This window comes from Rhipicephalus sanguineus, chromosome 1, assembly GCF_013339695.2.
Source record: "Rhipicephalus sanguineus isolate Rsan-2018 chromosome 1, BIME_Rsan_1.4, whole genome shotgun sequence".
NCBI lineage: Eukaryota > Metazoa > Arthropoda > Arachnida > Ixodida > Ixodidae > Rhipicephalus > Rhipicephalus sanguineus.
Window position 1 is genome coordinate 272,261,491 of NC_051176.1, and position 22,894 is coordinate 272,284,384.

Below are 22,894 nucleotides of genomic sequence, written 5' to 3' on the forward strand. Positions count from 1 at the left end.
GCGGCCTCCTCCTTTCGCGTTTTCTTTTTCTTTGTTGCTGTTTTATTAGTTTTGATCAGCCAACCACAGCCCGCCCCTTTCGTATTTGCTCAGCCAACCACAGCTCACGCCTTTCGTACATCGCTGCTGCCCTCGCAGGTAGCCCGGGCACCCGGGTAGCCATCGCCACCATCGCGACTGATCGCGAGTGCTTTGTTGGCGGAGTTCACTTCCGTGAGTTGTCGCATACCACCGCATTCCTCTTTTGCGTGTGTGCTCCCCTGCGAGCTCAAAAACATCGAGCTGAAGTTTCTGCTGGCCAACACGACAGCGAAGCTGCAACTGCTCGACCAGGGCATCATAAAGTCCTTCAAGGTGGGCTTAAGGTTGACCTGCTTGGTGCCATTCAAATGGTGACAGGCGCCTGGCGAGACATGAAGACGGACACAGTGGCCAACTGCTTCCGGAAGGCAGGCTTCGTGACGGTGGAACTTGCGGAAACCAGTGAAGATGGCGACGACAAGCGCATAGACGTCCCTGTCGTCCCCCTTCCCGGCTGCCGTTCCACCCGAAGTGTCTGCGGACGATTTTGAGGCAACGGACTGCAATGTTCAGGCATTTGCGAGCCTCGCTGACGAGGACATTGTAGCTGCGGTCGCAGGGACCCAGGATGCCGAGGCCGACAGCTCAAGTGGCAACGAAGATCGTCTATACGAGGCGGCGGCTACACGCGCGTACTCCGCCGCTGAAGTGGCGGCAGCGTTCAGCTCGATTCGCAGTTTTTGCGGCGACATGGAGTAAACCGGGCTGTCGCACCTGGACAGCCTCGATAAGATCAAGGCCAGCGTCTTCAACTTCATTTCGAAAACGAAGAAGCAGGCCAAGACAAGCGATTTTTTTTAGCGCAAATAAAACATTCTGTTGCATCGTGTGTGTGGAATCAGTTGTCATCCTTGAATGCGCCGATTGTAGGTGTTCGTCCGCCACTGGTAAGGTCTCGGGGCCTGTATTTTTTATCGATTTTTTCATATATCGAACTAATTCGCGATCGCCTTCGAGTTTGATATATCCGGGTTCGACTGTATTATGGACAGCGGCGTTTTAATAATTGAGATATTAAAGTAAATGTAGTGCATGATATGAGACTAAAGACATCCTAGTATGTATGAGGCCGATGACATAGCCACACCGTAGTTTAATTCTGTCGCTGGTGCTCAAACCATCATAATAAAGTGATCAATGCAGCACACTATGCAAACTCTCTCAAGGAGGGTTCTCAGTTTGTACATAGATGCTTCCTTGTTTTTCATGAAATCGCAACAAAAGTGCAAAGCTATGAACTGAACCATTTTTCACTCTTGTCAGCTACAGTTGTACTCACTTTCCACAGCCTCATGTATAATGATTTTTTGTTTCCGATTGATGACTTAAGAATGTACATGGGTGTTCAAAAGTTCCCAGGCCACTATCCAATGTATTCCTACGGTAGCGAGGCCTGGTAACTTTTGAACACCCCTGTACATACAGGCACGTAGCCAAAAATGTGTGTGTGTGTGTGTGTGTGTGTGTGTGTGTGTGTGTGTGTGTGTGTGTGTGAGGGAGGGGGGGTGCAAGGTGAGAGGAGCTGTTGGCAGGTGCATGCCTATCAGTAACACTGGCAAGAGAGTGGAGGGACAGAGTAAAGGTTGGACTGCAGGGAAAACAGAGCCCCGGCCCCTCGGATGTCCTAAGAAACATGCCTGCATCATTCAATACTTCGTCTTGATGACAAATGTAAGTCTACTGACAATATTCCATAATAACAAGCAGTTATGATTTCAGGTGAGTTGTTGCAATACTGGGAAAACTGGATCCAAGTCTTTCCTGCATTTTTCAATTAGCGGACGGATATGTTCCCTGTGAAGTAAACAAAAATACCAATAAAATGTCTCAGGCAGAACCTCTCGATGGAAGTGCGTTATCTGCTCAGACATCCCACGACCGAGTCACACGGGCAACCATCTCTGAGAGTTTTGAGGCCCACTCTACAAGAGATTTCCCCATTTGTGGCAACCTGTTCACATATGTGGCGTAATCGGCACTTCTAATGGGTGAAATATTCTACCGGTAACGTGCAACTATAAAACTTATTTACAGCTTGATTGGAGTCAGTGTCACGTGTACAAACATAGCTGTGGAAGTGCTTCTCAGACAGTAGGTGTCCCCCTAGCAGTGGTGCCACAGTGGGTGCGTGGAGGAATAGGCCAGAGATGCCGTTTTGGCACAATGCAGTGGGCCACGCCTTGTGCGATATGTGTACCGGCCGTGGTCTATCAACAACATTAAATAATAACTTACAAAGTTGTATTTTGTTTTGTCTAAGGATAAACTGATAGGCAAAGACAACTGGGGTTGTTTAGATAAGTTCAGCCAGGAAAAAAAAAAGTACCAGGTCTGTAAATACATGTGACAAAGGCAAATAATGAAAACATGCGTGTGGGAAGAGAACATGCATGCTGCTGACACAAGCTAGCTAGTGCAGACAGAACAGCCCTTGTGCCTTCACAACAGCATGCTTCATTTAGGTTACACAAGAATTACAAAAAGAACAGTACTTTCGGTCACTTTCTCAGTCCAGGAGCTTCCCAGTGCACAATTACAGTCGCCGCCAACATCAACAGCACTAGTGTTTTGAAAAAGAAAGAAAAAATAAAGCCTAAAGCCATATTGCATATTGTAGCCAGACAAAAGTGACCTAGGAAGAAAAAAAAAAAAAGAAGAAGAGCTTGCCAATGAATTGAAACTAATCCAAGTGCCCTTATCTGTAGCAAAATTTCCTGCATGGCACAGGTAAACTCAAATGGTGTAAATGGAGCAGGAATTCCACCCCTGATAAATAAATAAATCATAAATAAATCAAAACAATCAATAATAAATAAATAAATAAAATAAATAAAAATGAGCCAATTACTGTGTGACATATCTAAAAGAGCCAAACCCAAATTTTACCACTGAATACCAACGATAGTAGGCTATATACATTTTAACTGCAATACAGCTTTGAGGCATTTCGGCGACATGAGTGCACTGACAAAAATATTATGGGAGTAAGCTCGACAATGTTGACACTGGCAAACAACTGTGTTTTTCTCGGTTACGCTTAATGCAGACTTTGCAAAAATGCCACATTTGTACAAATGTTCCTCAAACAAAGCAATACGATACGAAACCAAGAGTGTGCATACAACAACATAGTCTGAACCGGCCAGGTCAATGTGATTGCATAAAAAAAAAACTGCTACCATTATGAATAGCGAGTAAATTTTAGTTATTCTTCCTGCAATTGCCTTGGGATGATACAAGGAACGCACTGAAATGCAAAACTCTGCCAGTAAAATTTGGGTTCGGGGCCACATTAAGAAACCCATGAAAATCGCATTTCACATGCAATACATATAATTTGTCTCACCGTCCTGAAGCTCTCCTTTAGCAGCAAATTTCTCGAGTGCCTCGTAATCCCTTTTGCTTCGTTCATGCTCGGTCAGCAGATGCCGCATAGCTCGACTTCTGCCAGTAGAGAGTGAAATTTGAGGTGCTTCAACAGCCTTCACTGGCGACCGTGGTGCAGGCCTGTTGACACGATGCCCTAAAGTTGCATTCTCCTTGACTTCGCAGTCCTGCTGCCTTGGCAGTGCATCTGGTACTCTCCTAGGAGGTTGAGAAGGACGCTTGCCCCAACCCCGGTGGGTCATTCCGGAGCCTTTGACTGTGTGGTCCCATTCCTCCTGTTGAGAACTGCTGCTTTCTGTCGAGTCGGAACCTTTGAACACTGCAGGCCTGGCTGACGGCTTCACTTCTGCCCTGTCCTGCTGCACGGAGGCAGTATTTTCAGAGTTCGAAGGCTTCGAGTGCAGGTCGGGGAAGTCCTCATCATGGAATGGGGGGTTCCCAATGTGGCTTCCACCTCTGGTCCTGCGACCACCACGTGCTCCTCCACCACGTCCTGACCCTGACCGGGGGGTGTAAGCCTCTTCATCTTCCCAGTTGCGCTGGTACTTGTTGGGGCCACGGCCATAACGTCGCCGTCTCCGAGCTCTAGGAGGCATCAGTTCTGTACGAATATCGTAGCCATATATGCTCACAAGCTCCGCACTTGTTTTGGGACCCTGCTCCTCCTCACGGTACATGTCATGGCCCCAAACACCTTCATCATGCCAAAGCTTCTTCTGTCGGCGAGCCCCCCTGCCATAGAAAAGGAACACGACTTGCAAAATATGGCAACAGTTGCACCTACAACTGATTACACAGTGAAATAGCGAAAGCCTTTAAGGACTTGTAGACTGAGCAATGAAAGGACCTTGCAAAAATAACCTGTCACACACCCTCAAAATATATGGCACTCACTTGTCATCTTCATTTTTTTCTTCTGGTACTTCAGATGAATCTTCATCTCCTACCATGCGGTCATCATGTTGGTAAAATGCACCTTTCTTGGGGATGTACTGAGGGTTGCGCTTGTCTTCATCAAAGTCCAGAACTTTATCTTGGAGATCAGAGGGATCAACGCTCTCCTGAAAAAGAAAAAACATCAGGTGCGTTTGATTTTGGGTCATTCCATGCCAAATCATCCAGAGTTTTTCCGACCATCACAAATATGGCTGAAAAAATTTCCACGTTTTTCTTGAAGTTCGAAACTCGTTCTGCTCGTTTACTTATGTTGCGAAAAATTTTCCCGCCTATTTGTGAGAGTCCGTAGTTTTGCGCCGACTGAGCTAAAGGGCATCAAACAACAATTTTCTTCAAAGGACGTTTATGGGATGCACTTAATAAAATGGTATTTCCGGCAAGCTAATGAAGTGATGTAACTAAAAATAATGACTTATTTATGTATATCGATTCTTCGAGAGCTTTTTGCACGAGCAAAATTGAATAAAGTTGCAAATTTTGATATTTTTTTCCAGGAACAAGGCAAACTCGAAGGGTAGAAATGAATTATATACTGGTGGCCTGTTCGACATACTACCAAAGAAAAATAATTTAGTCGCTGAAGGTGCAGCAGATCGTCTGAAAAAAAAAATTGCGAATATCACTTTTTTTGAGAAAAGCTCTGTATTCAGCGTCAAAAAACTTGCCTTGGTGGTCGGACTAAAAATATGCACGATACTTCATTTGAAAGCTCTATGTATTAGGTAAACATTGGCAAAGTTACAAAAGGGTATTATTTTTTGAACTTGAGAAATATTTTTTTTTGAAATTTTGTATCTCCACCAGCTTTTAGCCGACGTAACTCAAGCGGCATGAAGCGCATTCTTTATTCAATTTTGCTCGTGCGAAAAGCTCTCGAAGAATCGATATACATAAGTCATTATTTTTACAGTTACATCAACATCACTTCATTAGCTTGCCGGAAATACTATTTTATTAAGTGCATCCCATAAACGTCCTTTTGGAAGGCTCCCATGTGACCAAAAATTTTTTTCTCTCCAAAATATTCCAGTAATTCACTGTTTTCAATGCAAGAAATCAGCACGATTTTTTTTAGAATGAATTTGAGATGGTTGCCAAAATGGTTGGGATGCTTGGCGTGGAATGACCCATTATCTCATGGGTTCATTATAGTACAGATACTCCGAACTCTGATTGCAAAATTAGCATACCAAGTGTGAATATTGATGATGAATGCAGTCATTCACCAATTTCTTTTGTTGGCACAGGTCCACAAACATGTCAGAATAACTGGGCATTAAAAAAAAACTAACTTCACCCGTAAAGCAAACTTCACTGCTTTTTACAATGCCAGCAGTACAGAAAAGTTAACTGCATGCTTTGGGGTGAAAAATTACTGAAAAAAAAAAAATTGCCTCCCAAGCACAAGAGAACATGGTTTAAGCACTCCAACTCCTGTCGCACACTGCACTGTCGGCCACGACGTCGCCGGATACTCCAGAGGATGCGCTACAACGAAAGCTAGTGAGTTGCGCCCAATGTAGCTCCCAGGCTTGGCAAGGTCCAGTGTGCCACCAATGCAGCTGTTCACCCACCACAGGTCACTTTCAATGATTGATGCAGAGAAGTGGCGCTTCAGGACATTCAATTTTCGTTGGCCTAATCAACCCTTTCAAACCACGCTAGATGCAGATTTATAATATTCAGTTTAAAGTAGCAGGATTCTGAACACACTTGGCACACAAATAACATCAGTGAATTTAAAAATTTTTGTTGAACTACAGAGTACAGGGCTTTTGTTCATCCAGTCCCTGCACTATTTCACGTGCAGTAAAGTGTACCAAGCAGTCCAGATCAGCACTAAAGGACACACACCCATGGGTCTATCAGGTACACCTCCCACTAGGAAGCATGTGCTCATGTACACTGTTAGCCCCAACCACAAACAAATCTAAGCATACCTCTCCATCACCCTGCTGCCTCTCTCCTTTGAGACAATCCTCGTCGTCTTCTTCCTCGTCAAGACCATCCTCCAGTTCATCTTCCAGGCCACGTGTGCCATCGTTAATGCCACTATCATCTAGGTCATCCCTGTGTAATCGTGGGTGCAATTCAAGTTCCTCATCGAAGTCCTCTTGATCGGAGCCAACTTCGATGTGGCCTGGACTGTCTAGCGAGTCAGCAGTGGCCTCATGGCCACCTTCCAAGTCTGTGCCAGTAGCCGCCTCACCAGCCGTAGACACGGTACTTGAGCCTTCTCGATCCTCCTGGACAGGAACAGATAAACATGCAAGGAAGCCCAACACAGGCTAAAAAATGTGAGCTTGTGTGCAGTATTAAAGGCACACAGAAGTGAAAAAGTTTAGACTGGATAATATCTTCAGGCAAGTCTGTTGTTAATTCTGCAATCGTAGCTTCATTTTTAAAAGAGAAAATGAACGTAAAAGTTTCATTTTTTGAATTTTGCACTGAAACATTCCGATCGGTATGTTAGTGTGACATCACAGACTTGAGAGTATTTAATATTTTGGCCAAATTGACGAAATAAAAGATTCCAAAACTTGCCAGCTACCTTAGAATGCAATGTAATCCTTTTTACCAATGAAGAATTATATAGGCCCTAACAGACACTGTGTCATGTCATGCCAAGATGGTGCAGGAACTTCAAGGCAACGTCGCCACCTGTCTTTTCCGCCTGTGCTTTTTCTACATTATGAAAAGCCTTCTCGTTGCAAGGGTGGTGTTTTTGATATCATGGAAGGGTAAATTACTAAAGGAAATAATTTTTCTCATTAGCATCTCTTTACATCTCAGGGCACTACAAATATGGGCAAGAAAAATGTGACAGGAACTCAAGTTTAGCAAACAAGCACCCTATTGAAGTATATTACCTGCGTCACATAATTATCATTGCAGCCACTCAAACATGCGCACACACCACTCCCAGGCCTCTACACACTATTCTCACATACCTTTACACCCCGATTCCCAATGAGTGCAGGCAACAGATGAGTCAAAAAGCTGTCAACTATACTTTCACTGCGAGTACGGCAGCTATTCTGAACAGCTAGCCGCGAAACCCAAATGCCTCAGACCTCACATGTCGCTGATCGTGGTCGCGATACGATTAGGAGCTCAGTCTCTCTGAGGGTCTTGAAAATTTTTTTATTTATTATCCTATCTTAATGAAAACTGGCATGCATGTGTATCATTGAATGGAGATTTCAAATCTGCAAACATATTTCAAATATTTAATTTATAAAGGAAGTTATGACAAATTTCCTCATTGTAATTACGTAATTCCTTAGGGGTCATTATAGTAACTTAGAATACAAAAAGTTACTTTTCAGGACTACGTGGTTCTACTAAAAGGTCCACCTCACAGGCTAAAGCAAATTATATGTCAAAACAGCTGTTTCTTTGATCAGAAATAATTTTCAAACTTGGAAGGTAAAAGTTAGCTTCCAGTAATTAGCTGGTACTTATCAAATAATTACAACTGCATCAACGTTCAGAAAAACAGAAAAGCTTTAGCCTGTAGTTCAGGTGCTGCTGAAAAAAATGATACCAAGTTTGTTTAAATATGTTCATAGAAACCTCCTCAAAACTTCCGTAAGGCAGATTCACTTCACAAAAATAACAAAGCTCAGAAAATCGCGTTTCAAGATTTTAAAACATTTAAAATTTAATCTTTTAAGCATGTAAAAAAAAAAGGCCATTTTGCCGCAACATAGTATTTTTTCAGAGCACAATTTGGACTACAAATACTTGAAATAGTGATTTACAAAAGTTGACAATTTTTGCGATCTTTTGCTATATTAAGACCCTCGTCCCCCCTTAATGTCTGGTTAAATGAAGCTACACTGTGTAGCACTACATAGAATGAGCCCTCAAGGACACCAATGATGGTGCAAGTCTCATCCACATGCTCCCAACGACTGACATGGGCAGTGTGAAAGGCACAAATTCATCGAAGGTTGCTCAACAAGTGATAATTTTAAGTGACTAGGGCAGATTAGGCAGGATGCCTAACCCTTTCAGCCCTGGATTTTTTGTTTTGGTCGGGGACATTTTTTGTGTTTGTTTTCCTAATAGGTATGGCCTCAGAAGACCACAAACGAAAAATTGAGCCAGTGGTGCAATTATTAATGGATTTACAGACATGACATAAAATTAGGTCATCAGGGCTCAGCGGTTGTGAATTGAGAAAAATGGCACCTTTTTTTCCCGCTATTCACTAGAGTACACAAAATGTGAACTACGTCTCATTTTTCAATGTGATACTCATTGAAACAGCTTCGGGACGTCGACCCGAAAATTGCGCTTAGCCGCCTCAGCGTACCCGCCTCGGCGTCACCCATGACTTCGGTCAAGCTTCTTCTTCACTACGGCTCCCAGTTCCGCAAGCATGTCACCATTTTGGTGTCAAACGCTGTGGGAATCATTGAAGAAGTAATCCCCCAAGAATGGCGAGTTTTGGTTTCATTTCCGAGGTGCTAGGGGAAATGTTGTGTCATGGTGTCAATTGACACCGCCAGGGCCGAAAGGGCTAAAGCCACTGTATTAAGGGGGTATTGACACAAAAATTCTGGTTTGGTGTTTTTTTGTAGCAATATGTTGCTGGGGGCCTATTAGTCATAACATGAAACAACGCTTGCTTGAGCATGTGACAGATAATTAAGTCTGTTTATTACCAACCAGTCTCAGTTTCGGTTTGGGAGAGCTCCGAGAACGACAAGTCGCCAGACGCAACTAACTCTATCTAGCGTGTGAAACGGCACACGGAATTGTGACACAGTGTTAACAGCTGCCATGCAATACAACCTTGCACAAATATCGTACTGCACAACATCTTCGGGTAAACGTAAAGCGCGGCAGAGACAAAGGACGAGAAACTGACAACACGTGTTGTCCGTTTCTCATCCTTTGTGTCATGCTGCACGCTTACCCGAAGATGTTAATATACCAACTCGCCCAGATCGCCGTACTAGTACTGAATAACAGCAACATGTTGGAAGATAAAAATAAAATGTGCACAAAATACATTAAAGTTAGGTAGCTGAAATTTCTTTAACTAAATATATGCATGTTTTTGCTTCTGCTCAGGTATTTTTAGTTTTTATGTTTGTGTAAATGTTTTTATAAAAAAACCTCAAAACTGGCCCAGGAAACGTTTTCTTTACTTTGAAGGTCTTTATCTCAAAAAGCCTTGTGGCAGAGCACCAAAAATTATGCAATACATCCTACGCATGCTTATCTACCAAACTGCCGAATCTTATATTTATATAACTTTTCAGTAAAGAGATATGATCAGGCTAAGTTCAAGAAAACACCAATAATGGAAATTTCTGATGACAATTAAAAAACCCCCATTTTTTATATTTCATAAACTCTTTCCACTTATTCTCCACATCAGCTTTCACAATCATTGAAAACATATTGCATAATTTCGTTGCACTAATAGTTACGGCCCCTCTAATGAGACCCTTAGGCAAAAGATTGGCAATTGTACTTCTTGCCCAGCAAGTGTATAAAATGCTGGCAGGATTGAATTTCTTTTTGTTAAAAGGCCAGCAGTACCGAAAAAGGTGTCAGTGGCACTGACGACGTTAGTTTTGAAATTATTTAGTCACTGCAGCGGCCACGAACGAGGGGCTACAGAACAGGTGCGCGCGCACCCGAGATGCTCGTTGTGAGAGATGGTGCAGTGAGAGCTTGTTTTGGCGTCCTCAGACCGATTGAGTTCGAAACAGCAACACCTCTCAGGTGACTTGAACGCACGTGTACTAGAGCTTCGCTATTCTATTCGCCCTCTGTTCACATCGCAGCTAGGCGCTGATAACACGGCGAAGATGGAAGCAAGATGAAAACTCTATAAGGGATCTATGAGCGCTTGCTTCACGCACGCTGCTGCCAAAAAAACTGCGCTGCGCCAGATGCGATCAGTGGAAAGCATGAACATGGTGCTCCATTGGCAAAGCAAAATATGGAATGTCAAAGGAAAGAAAAGCACTTGCCTATCTTAGACCCTCCACATTAAACCCTCCACCTTTAAAGGGACACTAAAGAGCAAAACGATTTTTCTCATATTAGTAAAGTACTCTTTCACGATACCAAAAACACTACGCTTGCTACGAGAAGACGCTTAGTAAGCGAGAAAACATGCAAAAACAAAATGTGGGTGGCGACGCCACCTTGAAGTTTCCGCACCATTCGCCGTGACATCACATGTTTTGACGGTGCCTACTAGGGACTACGTAGTTCCTAATCAGTAAAAATGAAGTACATTGTCCTTTGAGGGTGCCATAGACTTAAGGGGGGAAGTGGGTTTTTAAAAATCATCAAGATTCCCTTTGCCAATTTTAATGAAACTGCACAGCCTTGTTTAGTTTTCTTTGCTGATTCCAAATATGCAATTATTCTTCAAATATGTCCATTAGTTCCAAAGTTAATTAAAATTAATTAGCATTGTTTCCGGGAACAATGGAGCAAGAACTACTAATCGAAATCTTGCTTTAGGCACATAGTCGGGTACTAGGAAACATAAGCTTCACAAAGGTAGGAATAGTTTTTTGATGTGCAAACTATTAACAATTATACAGCATATCAAAGCTTTCTGTTCAAGATATGATATACTGTATATCAGTATATCAAGCTTTGATATGCTGTATAATTGTTAATAGTTTGCACATCAAAACCGTCGACAGTCGAAAAACTGACAAGCGGTCAAGCGAGTCAGCTTTTATACAGGCACTATCGAACTTTCCTAGCAATATCGCTGGTGGCGGCATTATCTCTCGACAAAGCTGGAACATTCACGGGCGGCGCGCAATCTTAACAAAACGATCTACTACAATCGCGAAGCTTCTCGAACACTGCTTTGCGGACAGCGTCGATCGTTGATAAACGTCCTTGCTGATCAAACCTGAATACATCAAAATAAAACAAGAAGTGGGCGTGGCAATATCGGCAGTTTTTTTTTTCTTTTGCAGATAACAGGTATCGACAGCACACAATGCACTGCTGCACATTATGTTTCAATCTCTTGGTTCGCATCTTGACCTTAATTTCAGTATTCAAACACGGGCCATGTTCTGAGACAACCACTTTCGGCGACAGTGCCACTTTGCCTGCCGTAGAATCCCACGTGTGCAACAATTAAAGCGAACCCTTACCCGCTATTCTCCAACCTGCCAATCAGCGCACATTGAAAGAGATATCTCAAAGCTGATCCTCTTAGAATACAGTCCCAGAAATAAACTGATCCATGCGCCAGCAAGCAAAGAACTGAGGTCGACTGCGGGGACAGCCATACAGCTCGAGCAGAGGAAAAGTGTGTTGGTTGCCATACACTGCTGGTTTGCCTGCTAAAGCTTCAGTTTCGCCGCCAGAATCCCGATGTGAAAAGCCGGCAGATCCCACGCATTGTGGGAATCGATGTAATGTGAAGCAGCCAGCAAAGAGCTGCATACACTGTCTTGTATGTCACTAAGGAAAATGCGTGTCATGGTTTTCATGTTAACTCCTATTATTTATGTTCGTCACACAGTAACGTAGCGCAATACCAACTTCGGGGTAGATCAAGCTAGTGAAACGGCCGCCAGCGCACCATGAGTGTGGTACGTAAGTCATGCTGTACATCACATGTGTGTCATGACTTTCATGTTAACTCGTGTTATTTATGTTCGTCACACAGTCACGTCGCAAGATACCAATTTTGGTGTATATCAAGCTAGCGAAACGGCCGCCAGCGCCCCATGAGCGTGGCACGTATGTCATGCTGTACATGACATGCGTGTCCTGATTCTCATGTTAACTCGTGTTATTTATGTTCGTCACATAGTCACGTCGCAAGATACCAATTTTGGTGTATATAAAGCTAACGAAACGGCCACCAGTGCACCATGAGCGTGGCACGTAAGTCATGCTGTACATGACATACGTGTCATGATTTTCATTTGACCTCGTGTGTTATTTATGTTCGTCACACCGTCACGTCACGCAAAACCAATTTCGGCGTAGGTCAAGCTAGCGAAACGGCCGCCAGCGCACCACGAGCGTGGCACATAAGTCATGCTGCACATGACATGCATGTCATGATTTTCATATTAACTCGTGTTTTTATGTTCGTCACACAGTCACGTCGCGCAATACCAATTCCGGGGTAGATCAAGCTAGCGAAACGGCCGCCAGCGCCCCATGAGCGTGGCACGTAAGTCATGCTGTACATGACATGCGTGTCATGATTTTCATGTTAACTCATGTTTTTTATGTTCGTCACACAGTCACGTCGCACAATACCAATTTCAGGATAGATCAAGCTAGCGAAACGGCCGCCAGCGCCCCATGAGCGTGGCACGTAAGTCATGCTGTACATGACATGCGTGTCATGATTTTCATGTTAACTCGTGTTATTTATGTTCCGTTCGTCACACAGTCACGTCGGAAGATACCAATCTTGGTGTATATCAAGCTAGCGAAACGGCCGCCAGCACACCATGAGCGTGGCACGTAAGTCATGCTGTACATGACATGCGTGTCATGATTTTCATGTTAACTCGTGTTTTTTATGTTCGTCACACAGTCACGTCGCACAATACCAATTTCAGGATAGATCAAGCTAGCGAAATGGCCACCAGCGCCCCATGAGCGTGGCACGTAAGTCATGCTGTACATGACATGCGTGTCATGATTTTCATGTTAACTCGTGTTTTTATGTTCGTCCCACAGTCACGTCGCGCAATACCAATTCCGGGGTAGATCAAGCTAGCGAAACGGCCGCCAGCGCCCCATGAGCGTGGCACGTAAGTCATGCTGTACATGACATACGTGTCATGATTTTCATGTTAACTCGTGTTATTTATGTTCGTTACACAGTCACGTCACAAGATGCCAATTTTGGTGTATATAAAGCTAGCGAAACGGCCACCAGTGCACCATGAGCGTGGCACGTAAGTCATGCTGTACATGACATGCGTGTCATGATTTTCATGTTAACTCGTATCATTTATGTTCGTCACACAGTCACGTCGCAAGATACCAATTTTGGTGTTTATCAAGCTAGCGAAACGGCCGCCAGCGCACCATGAGCGTGGCATGTAAATCATGCTGTACATGACATGCGTGTCATGATTTTCATGTTATGGCTTGTCATTTATGTTCGTCATACAGTCATGGTAGGCCATACCAATTTTGGTGTACATTCGATTAACCAAGCGACCAGGAGAGCACAAAGTCGTAGGCGGCTAGATAGATAGATAGATAGATACGCTCAAAGTCGCAGAAGTTTGCTAAGAAATGCTTCGCATTTAAAAACAGGTTAAGATTATCCGTCCGCGAACCACGCGGACGAGGCATTGATAGGGAGAATCGCTGATGTGAGGTCATGTGACGCGCCGTCTGCCCCTCCAAATCCAGATTCGGTCCGTCGTCTGAGTGCACCATAAGGGACAAAGAGACCACGTGAAGAGTCCGTCCTGTATTCGTCGTGTGGTGCATCCACTTTCTATACTCTGTTCCAGAAGTTCCGTGCAGCACTGTGGAAGCTACAGGCCTTCTCAACCAATCAGGAGGGCGAGCACATCTAAGTGTATCCTTCCGCGCCCTGTCGTCTGCTAGCGGCGAGCGCTGCAGCGAAAGCGGCAAGAGCGTCTCGGGACACCGTGCAACTGCGCAGTGAGATGAGCTGTAATTGTGAAAGTGGTTAAATATTCTCCTCGGCACCGTAACAGCGCGTGTCTTCGAGATACTTGCACGATATCGCACAGGTGAACCAGGCGCCGCCATTTTGACTAAGGAGTGACCAAATCTGCCACCGCGGACTAATCACAACCCAAGACTGGGTCCTCCGCGGCGCTGTGGACGCTCGGGCTGTGCGGACTACCCATCAAAGTTTAGACAGTGTCGTACCATTCCTTCGTACATTTTAAGTAAAAACATAACACATACGAGCCACAACAGCGTTATTTCTTTCGTCATTTGCATGTTATAACACGTACAAGCAAGAACTCTTTCTTCAGTATCATGGAGCCACAAAAATGGTTTTATGCAGAAAATGCGACAAAATCGTCATAGAAATCACAGCTACAACACGCAGAGAAGCCTTCAAGTAAAAATTTTCCGACGAGACCGCTTGCAAAAGTCATGAGGACAAACAACGGGCTACGTATATGGGGCACTACATCTCGCTTCGCAACAACCTGCGCTCGAGGGTCGTGTAGCCTTGGCTCTGCTGCACGGAACTTCTGGAACAGAGTATAGCGCTGCGGTGGCCGATTATTCTGCATGAAACTTTTCTTCGAATTTTCACATCCTGAGCCACTCGAACCAGCTGGTTCTTTTCTAGGACTGTCTGAAAGCGCCTACTTCTGTGCGCGCATGAACCTTTTTTTTTTTTTTCTGCTATTTATCGGCGCATAAAAGAAAAATTATGCAAGCTTATTGCACTTGCAAGGCTGAATGTCGTGGCCGGTGAAAGCACACCATAGTGCTGGCCCTCTGTGTAAAGGGACACCTACACTCATTGTGTATGGGCCTGCAGAGCACTTGGCAGACGCTATTGGCATGCCCTACACTGCACACAAAGAAATCAGTCAGGGAACTATTTCCGAGTAAGAGTGAGCATCGGTTCACACTGTGTAAGGACATCTTTTTGGATACGTGGAAATGTGCAATACTAATAATACAGGACGGGCACTTTGTGTGGCCGTTTCATTTTTTTAAACGCTGCTAGCATGCAAGATTAACCTAAGCAACTAGACCACCTTTCTGCTAAAGCGCGCTGATCATGGGACAAGCGAACGCACCAGGCTGAATAGGAAGTGATTTTCTAAATATAAGAGAGAGACAAATAGATGAAGAGGAAGAGGCAGGGAGGTTAACCTGGTAGTAATAACCGGTTTGCTACCCTGCACAGGGGTGGAGAAAATGGTCGGAAAGAAGACAGAGAGAGAGAGTGAGATAAAATAAAAACAAAACAAAAATGCACACATGCACACACATGCAGGACGTTCCTATGAGAGCCATTCTGATAGACCAGTTGAACGCAGAAAGTGCATTAGCGCCTGCACAGCCTTCTTCTGTGACGTTAAGTCCTGTCAGTGGCACAGGGTTCTTTCTTCCAAAAAGGTTCGGTCGTCCAATTTATGAAGTGCGTTGCAAAGCGACTGTCTCTGCGAACAGTACTGTGGACAGTCACACAGAAACGATTCTAAATGTAAGCTTTAAAAAGCAGGTATATAACCTGAATACATGCCAGGACAAGACAGTCCACTCGCCCCTAAATGCATCTCGTACTGCACACTCTTCATTTCTGCGACGCACCTTTTTAAGAATTTCAACGGCACTGTGGAGTTCTTCTCTAATGCAGTAAGCATGATTAGCGATGTACAAGTCACCACCGTGAAGCAAACTACTTTGTTTGAAGTATTTGTGAACGTTTGGTGTTCGTCTGTAGGCACAAAACAGCAAGCGGTGCTCGTTTTGCGTAGCAATTGTCATGCACCGACGTTCATTCAAGCTATGTGCCGGTAAGGGAATGGAGACAATATGCCCGACTTGCCGTAGTGGCACTGCACGTTCAGAGAGTGGTGGAGCCACCAAGTGAGCACACTAGGCCTATAGAGATTTGAGACTAGCAGTTTTGGCCATGCCATGCTCTCTGCCATCACAACAAGCCAGTGCTTAGTATATAGGCATGTGTTATAACACACACAACCTGCTTCCTTGCACCTACCATCCACTAATATATGGCACTGCAGTCTTTGTGCCACACTACTAACCTGATGCTGCACATATACACTTTTGCTACCTGCCACTTTAGATTTAAAGCATGCCAAAAATAAGACCAGGAACAGATAATGAGCACCAATACAAACAATGAACAGAGATAAATGTGTAGTTCAAGCACCACAAGCTTTTGTTATATGCTTGAGCTTTACTACATCTACACATCATAATGTTATCTCGGTATGACCCAAGCACATGCTATGATACTTCGGGCAACACCTAGCTAGCTACAGTTTCACAGAGAACTGGGAAGCTACAATCAAAGACTCAACATGATTTGATAGATTACACAACAAGATATTCACAATAAAATATAGGGTATTCAAAATAGAGGATGAAGTGAATGAATAGGCTAAGTGCAACTAAAAAGACCCAAATGAGAAGTGCAACTCCCTTTCGGTTGCACATATTTCTCATTTTAGCAACTAAACTGGATAGCCCAAATTTCAGGAAAGTTTCTCCGATGGCCACAGATCAACTTACCAGCAGCATTATGATTCCCTAAATCAGCACTGCTGAGTTCACTTAATGACATGCATACAGAAAAATAAGACATCACAAAACTCACCACACCGACTCCATCTTCAGAGGTAAGTCCACAATCACTACTCTCAACTTCTTCAGAAGGCAGTTTTCTGTTAACAGTGGAATCCAATGTTTGATCTCGTTCAGATGAATCAACATCTGAACAGCTTGTTGATGTAGATGGCTTTGAAGGGGCTACCTCTACACTGGAACTATTAGGAGGCACTGCTGGTGAAGAGCATGTAACTGGCTCATCTTTCGGCTGACTACCGCCACTTGGTTTAGCAACATCCACACTTGCAACTTCACTCCTTTGATTCACTGTCAAAATGGTTTCCTTCAATTGAGCTGCTATAGCAGAACTCGATTCAGATGTGCCCTTCGAAGAAGCATCTCCAGAAATTTCAGAATCTGTTATGGACACTTGAGTACGTACTTCCTCATTTTTTGCAGGTTCAGTGGCAAGCTCAACATCAGGATCGCTTTCCTTGCTCAACTGAACACTTGTCTCCCGCTCAGGGCGACAAGTGTCACTCGATGTCCTCAAGGTAGGATCTTGCATTTCAGCAGACTTTGCTACACATTCCGATGACGAACCATTCGACCCCTCATTAACTGATGACGATGGCTTCTGTTCAGCACAGGAATCCGCATCTGTTTCAGTACAATTTCTCGGTGCTCCTTCCTGCGAGTGCAGAGATGACTCCTCTTGCACGTTTTTACAGGAATTGGGACCTGTGGCTTCGTGTGAACTCTCAGCCAATGCTTTACCTGAGGCTTCGGTGCCAGCCTGAGCAGAGAGAGAGGCCTCCATTGTTACAACCTCTGAGGTTTTGTCAATATTGCATGCTGGCAAATCTCCTCCAGGAGACGCATCACTAGTTGCAGCACATGTCACACGAGGCAGCTCCGTGCCCAACTCACTATTCTGGTCCTTCTTCTCATCACCTCTAGCAAACTGTGCAGCACCATCTTTTGCCTGAAAGGAAGAAATAATAAATAAATCATAACATTCAGAAATTCTTATACTTCACTGGTGAAGACAGCAAAATTTACGCAAGACAGGGCAAGCAAAGTACACAAGTCAACAACACTTCCCAACTTCAAGAACAAGCACAAAAATATTGGTTATCTTTTTTAGTTTTTTTTAGAATGCTGCATATGCAATATCCAATAATGAACAGCAACATAGAATATGCCAATGCACAATATTTCATTAATACTATCACACATTTATTGTCACACCAATAAGAGGAGACTCGGTGAAAGCTCCAGTAAAAGCCCATAGAATAATTTCTTCAACCAGTGAGATTAGTGCAACCACATAATAATAATTGTTGGGGTTTAACGTCCCAAAACCACGATATGATTATGAGGGATGCCTAGTGCAATTACAAGACACACAATATTATTGAATAATACAGTGCACAAATGTTATAAAGCAAGCAAAAATGTGACTTATTTTAAAGTTGCTAAAATAATGTTTATTTCAACATTTTAATGTTGAAAAGAAGCAGTGAGATTGCTCCATAAACAAACTGTGTCCTTGCTATTAAAACTGAATATTGATGCAAACCGACAAAAAAAAAAAAAGAGAAAGTGCAGGTGGAAATAGAGGAGCAGAACAAAAAAAAGTTAGGAGTTCAATATTCTTGAAGAGAGAGGGAGAGAAGGGCACGAAGGTTAACAAGAACCGAAAATCTGGTTTTGTACCCTATGCTGAAGAACAGTGTCTAAATTTGGCACTATAGTGTATGGCGAAAACAAATTTTGACCATCTGGAGTGAGCACACATTGACACATGTATTACTGCATCCTACTCCCATCCAAATATGGCCTCCATGGCCAGGAACTGCATCTGCGACCTTTTGCTCAGCCGCACAGCACCATCGGCTCAGAAATTTTTGTTAACAATATCATTTGTAATATTTTTTTTTAAATTACACCTGATGCCAGTGCTCCTTTAAAGGGGCCCTGCACCCTCAATTTTGCCATGTTTTTTTTTTTTTTTCATTGTACATTTGCTTATTATATGGCTTGATGCCTGTAGCACCAGTGAATGCACCAACTGCAACATTGTACAGCAAAAATTTTTAGCAGCGGATGTAAGGCAAAGGCACATGATCTATGCGGCTCGTTTTGATTGGTCTGGCACAAAGGTCATGTTAGTTGGACATGGTAATTCCTCGCATGTAGTCACTGCGTTTAGCATTAAAATGTACTATAAAGGAGTACTGACAAAAATTTTACACCTGGTTTTTTTCTGTTGCAATAAGTAGCTAGTGACCCACTCATCACGGCTGAAACCTTGTTTGCTCAAGTGCGCGACGGTTAATTATTAGCGGTCGTGCACTTCGTTAATTATTAACATAAGCCCCCCGTTGACAACTTCTTTCGTCAGAATGCTCCCTGGGTGCTGCTATAATCCCATCTGGGACGTTGTAAATATGCGTGAGCCCCAAAAATTCACTGGGTGGCAAGGACGTCAGCCTCTGTACTCCCATGCAAGTCTATTAATATGTTTGTGACATGAAATTGAAAACTACCCGTAATAAAGAAAAAAAAAAAAAGGAGGCACCCCATTTTTCCGTTGAAAAGGTCTGCTAGAAGAGAGCGCTCACAAGGATTATGGCAGCCTACACAAACTCCTGACACAGGTGGTTGTTGGTTGTTTACATTTGAACCAAGTTCGTGTCGATGTCGTGAGGTGGGGTGTTTCGCGTGCAGTTGCTGAACACTCGCTTTAAAATTGATTTTAAATAGGTTCTAGTCTATATTAGCCATTGATATTTTGTACATGTGTGTCACTGTGTGTCCACACAAATCTATCCCACAAATTCTCACCTTCAAAATTTTGTGTCAATACTTCAGTACTCCTTTAAGCTTTTTAAAAATTACGTAGCAGGAGGCTCAAAAGTGTGCAATATGCATAACGACTTTCACAACAGCCACTACAGGTGTACTCTCCATCAGCACAATTTCGGCGAACCCCTCTATTGTCCCATCGTGCACTTTCTGTCAGCAAACCCCTGGCACACTTTCAGGTCGCATTGCGCTGGACCTAGTGGTGCACAACAGCAGTGGTACAGTCATCCTGCGAGACTGACATGAACTACAGCATCCAAACAGAATATAGCAATGGCCTTGGAAGCAACACTCATAACATGCACTAGATTTCTTGTTTTTCACCTTTACGCGACAATGAATGATCCAACATAAGTGATTAACAGGTTGAAGAAATCCTCAGAAGATGTCACTATTTGCTCAAGTAAACTGTCCATCAAAAAGTAAAAAAAACTTGTCCATTGTATAAAAGCCACAATGAACGACTGCTTCTCCTAGTACTGAACTAAAGGCAAGTCTTGATTGGAAGCCGCACAAGTCCCCACAGGGTGAGTGAAATTCGAAAAAGTATGCCTTTCTTGGCCATCTGCTTTCATCTTGAGTTTGTAAGCTGAATAACTTTTGCTTGCTCATGTCAATTTTTGTAATTCTTGCATTCACCTAGAGATGACACAAAGAATATGAAGCAATGCAAAACCTGATGGGTAACAATCAGGTGCACTGCCCCTTCAATATATAACAACCTGTAGAATTTTATGCAAATTAAAACAGTTGGAATGATACTCAAGCCATTAAAAAAAAAAAGTTGCCAGGCCACCTTAGTGGTTGTAAAATCAACACGGGGAACACATGGATACTGCGCTTTCGCACCACTTCTCTTCAAATAAAGTACACTGAAAATGCACAACTCTAAATGGTAAAATGAGGATTTTCCAGTAACTGCACTCTTAAGATTGTATTTTCCATGCCTCTTATAAAGCTTTTCAGGCACAAAGCCTCACAATAAATTAGTATCTAAAACAATATTTCCACCAATCTCACATAATCTTCGAAAAAATTATTTTTAAAGCACAGCTCCGAACATAAGATGCAGCTTTCCAGAAGGTTAGAAATCTACGAGAGAATTGACCAATACAATGATCTGCCTTATGTTACTGAACGCAGCTACAAAAGTAGAAGCAGAAGAGAATCCTGCTTAGGCCACATGGCCTCCAATACGATGTAAACAAATAAATGAAGAAAAAAAGCAGAAGCCATGCTATGTTCACTGGAACAACCTAACAGACAATGCTAGGACACTAGGATGCTCCGCACGTATGCACCTACCCTAACTAATTTCGCAGGTGCATTGCATGACAGCACAAGCACGCTGGCCACCACTTTCTTGATAAAATACTTCAGAGAGCTGTACACTTGAAAGACACTTCCAAACAAGTGTCATTCCACCAAAATATTGTGTGTGCATATAAAGTATCTACCAGAAATGTGAAAGAATCTATGGGAAAATGAAACCATATTCTGTTCACATACATGAAATAATGGGCTGGGACCAATTCGATGGCAGTGAGCAATGAACACCTTTTCTAGGTCGCGCTTGCTAAATACCGTGCAAGCCCTTTCAAGCAAATATGGCTTTTTGCCAGCCTGCCTATCCCTTTTCATAATTATTTTGCTCACAGCACCACATCCCTTTGAGTAATAACAGTTTTCTGGCCTAATTATTTTGTTTATTCGTATACAGCAACTTATACTACATGAGTACTGAGGTGAGAAAGTTTTCATGACAAGAAACGAGGTTATGGATGCCACTTTTTCTATAACAGAAAAACATGTCAGGTAATAATCATAACCCATGAAATAAAACAATTGACTGATGAGCTATCCCTGGGTTCCACTCACATCTCAAAACTATGGCAGAAACGTCTATTAATGAATCAATGAAGAAACTTCATTTCCCTGTTTAAGAAAGGGAAGGGGCCGGGGTGTATGTGCTCACAGCCGCAGCAGGCGTCCGTCACGACTTGATACGGCTAGACGTCCGAACGTCTAATAAGCCGCACTAACTTTCCTTAAGTGCGTACGAGATCTATTCACAAGCGTCAGTACGAATCAGAGCTAGCTTACATGCAATACTTTATTTGGAAGCAGCTACCACATTTGCACATTTAACCAGTCCATTCTATGACGCAGACGCAACATAATAAAATAGTATCTGCACTACGCGCTAGAAAATGTGACTAAGGGTGGGCTCGTTTACGATTTCCTAAAGCTCGTCTAATCTAAAGGATAACGCGCACCCTTGGAATCTGCGACGCTCACGCAGAGTGGGGGAGGCGTGTGAAAATAGACGGAACGAGACCAGAGGGGGCGAAATTCGCCGTTTAGGGTGCGCCGCAGTGGCAGTCATGTAATTTGATGTCAGACGACGACAGGTAAGGATAAATGCCGCACTCGATTACCCACTACTGTCTTTAAGCAACACGAAGAAAAAAAGGAAAATGCGTCCCACATGTGGGCATGTGCGTATACATGCCTTAAAAATATACCATAAAACCCCATTTCACTGGTCTATACAATAAGAACGAAGACCGCGGTAGTACTTATCTTGCCTACGAATCAACCAGATCTCGACCGCTGCAAAGACAGCACTTTGAAGAAGCCACAAACGAAGAGGGACAAGGGTATTTAACAGTTGACAGACTTTCGCGGTGAAAGTTATAGGTGCGAAGCGCACGAGAGTAACAATGGCAGTGTACAACTTATAGGGGGATAATTTTAACAGTATACAAAGTAGTCTTCGTAGAAAAACTTGCAAGTGTCGTACACTACGACGGCGACGAACATAACCATATTCGACAGCAATTTCGTGACGTAAGCCTTGCAACTACTCTCAACGTAAACACTCAATTTACAAAGCCAATGGCAATCTTGGGAACCTATCGGCGTTTGTTTTACCTCGTCAATGGCACTCTCTTTCGTGGTACTGTTGCAGTCAGTTTCTGACATTGCATCGAGACTTCCAGGAGTTTGAGAATCGTCACACTTCGCGTCGGCGAACGCCACTTGTTCGACAACCTCATCCATGCTTCTGCCAACTTCTGCTGTGCAGAACGTTACTGCTGACTTCGGCTCATAGCTTGCAGCCACAATACCGTATTTTGCTCACAGCCGTAATCGTTACGATAATGTCTTAATTATGAAACTTGTCAACAAAAATAATACCTAATTTTGCTGTTTCGTAGAAATGCTGCCCTCTTTCTGACAGTTAGTGCACACTAGCGCTGGTGGGTGTTTTTTTCACCTTCGCTGGGGTCCTCCTGCCGTGCAACGGGTG

The 22,894-nt window shown here is 43.4% G+C and overlaps 1 protein-coding gene across 5 annotated transcripts in view; it reads right to left on the minus strand.

The window, feature by feature from the left end:
- LOC119378978 (protein CASC3) overlaps window positions 1-22,739 on the minus strand; it is a 75,967-nt gene extending 53,228 nt beyond the window's left edge. For 4 of the 5 annotated variants that reach the window (XM_037648099.2, XM_049411832.1, XM_037648101.2 and 1 more), the window contains exons 1-5: window positions 22,516-22,738; window positions 16,760-17,695; window positions 6,366-6,671; window positions 4,363-4,529; window positions 3,428-4,200 (exon numbers count right to left, since the gene is read on the minus strand). In XM_037648099.2, coding sequence (XP_037504027.1) covers window positions 3,428-4,200; window positions 4,363-4,529; window positions 6,366-6,671; window positions 16,760-17,695; window positions 22,516-22,644 — 2,311 coding nt within the window. In that variant the 5' untranslated portion in view covers window positions 22,645-22,738. Of the gene's footprint in view, window positions 1-3,427; window positions 4,201-4,362; window positions 4,530-6,365; window positions 6,672-16,759; window positions 17,696-22,515 lie in introns of all 5 variants that reach the window. The other variant, XM_049411831.1, reaches the window with a different exon arrangement.
- Window positions 22,740-22,894: the final 155 nt, after the last annotated feature.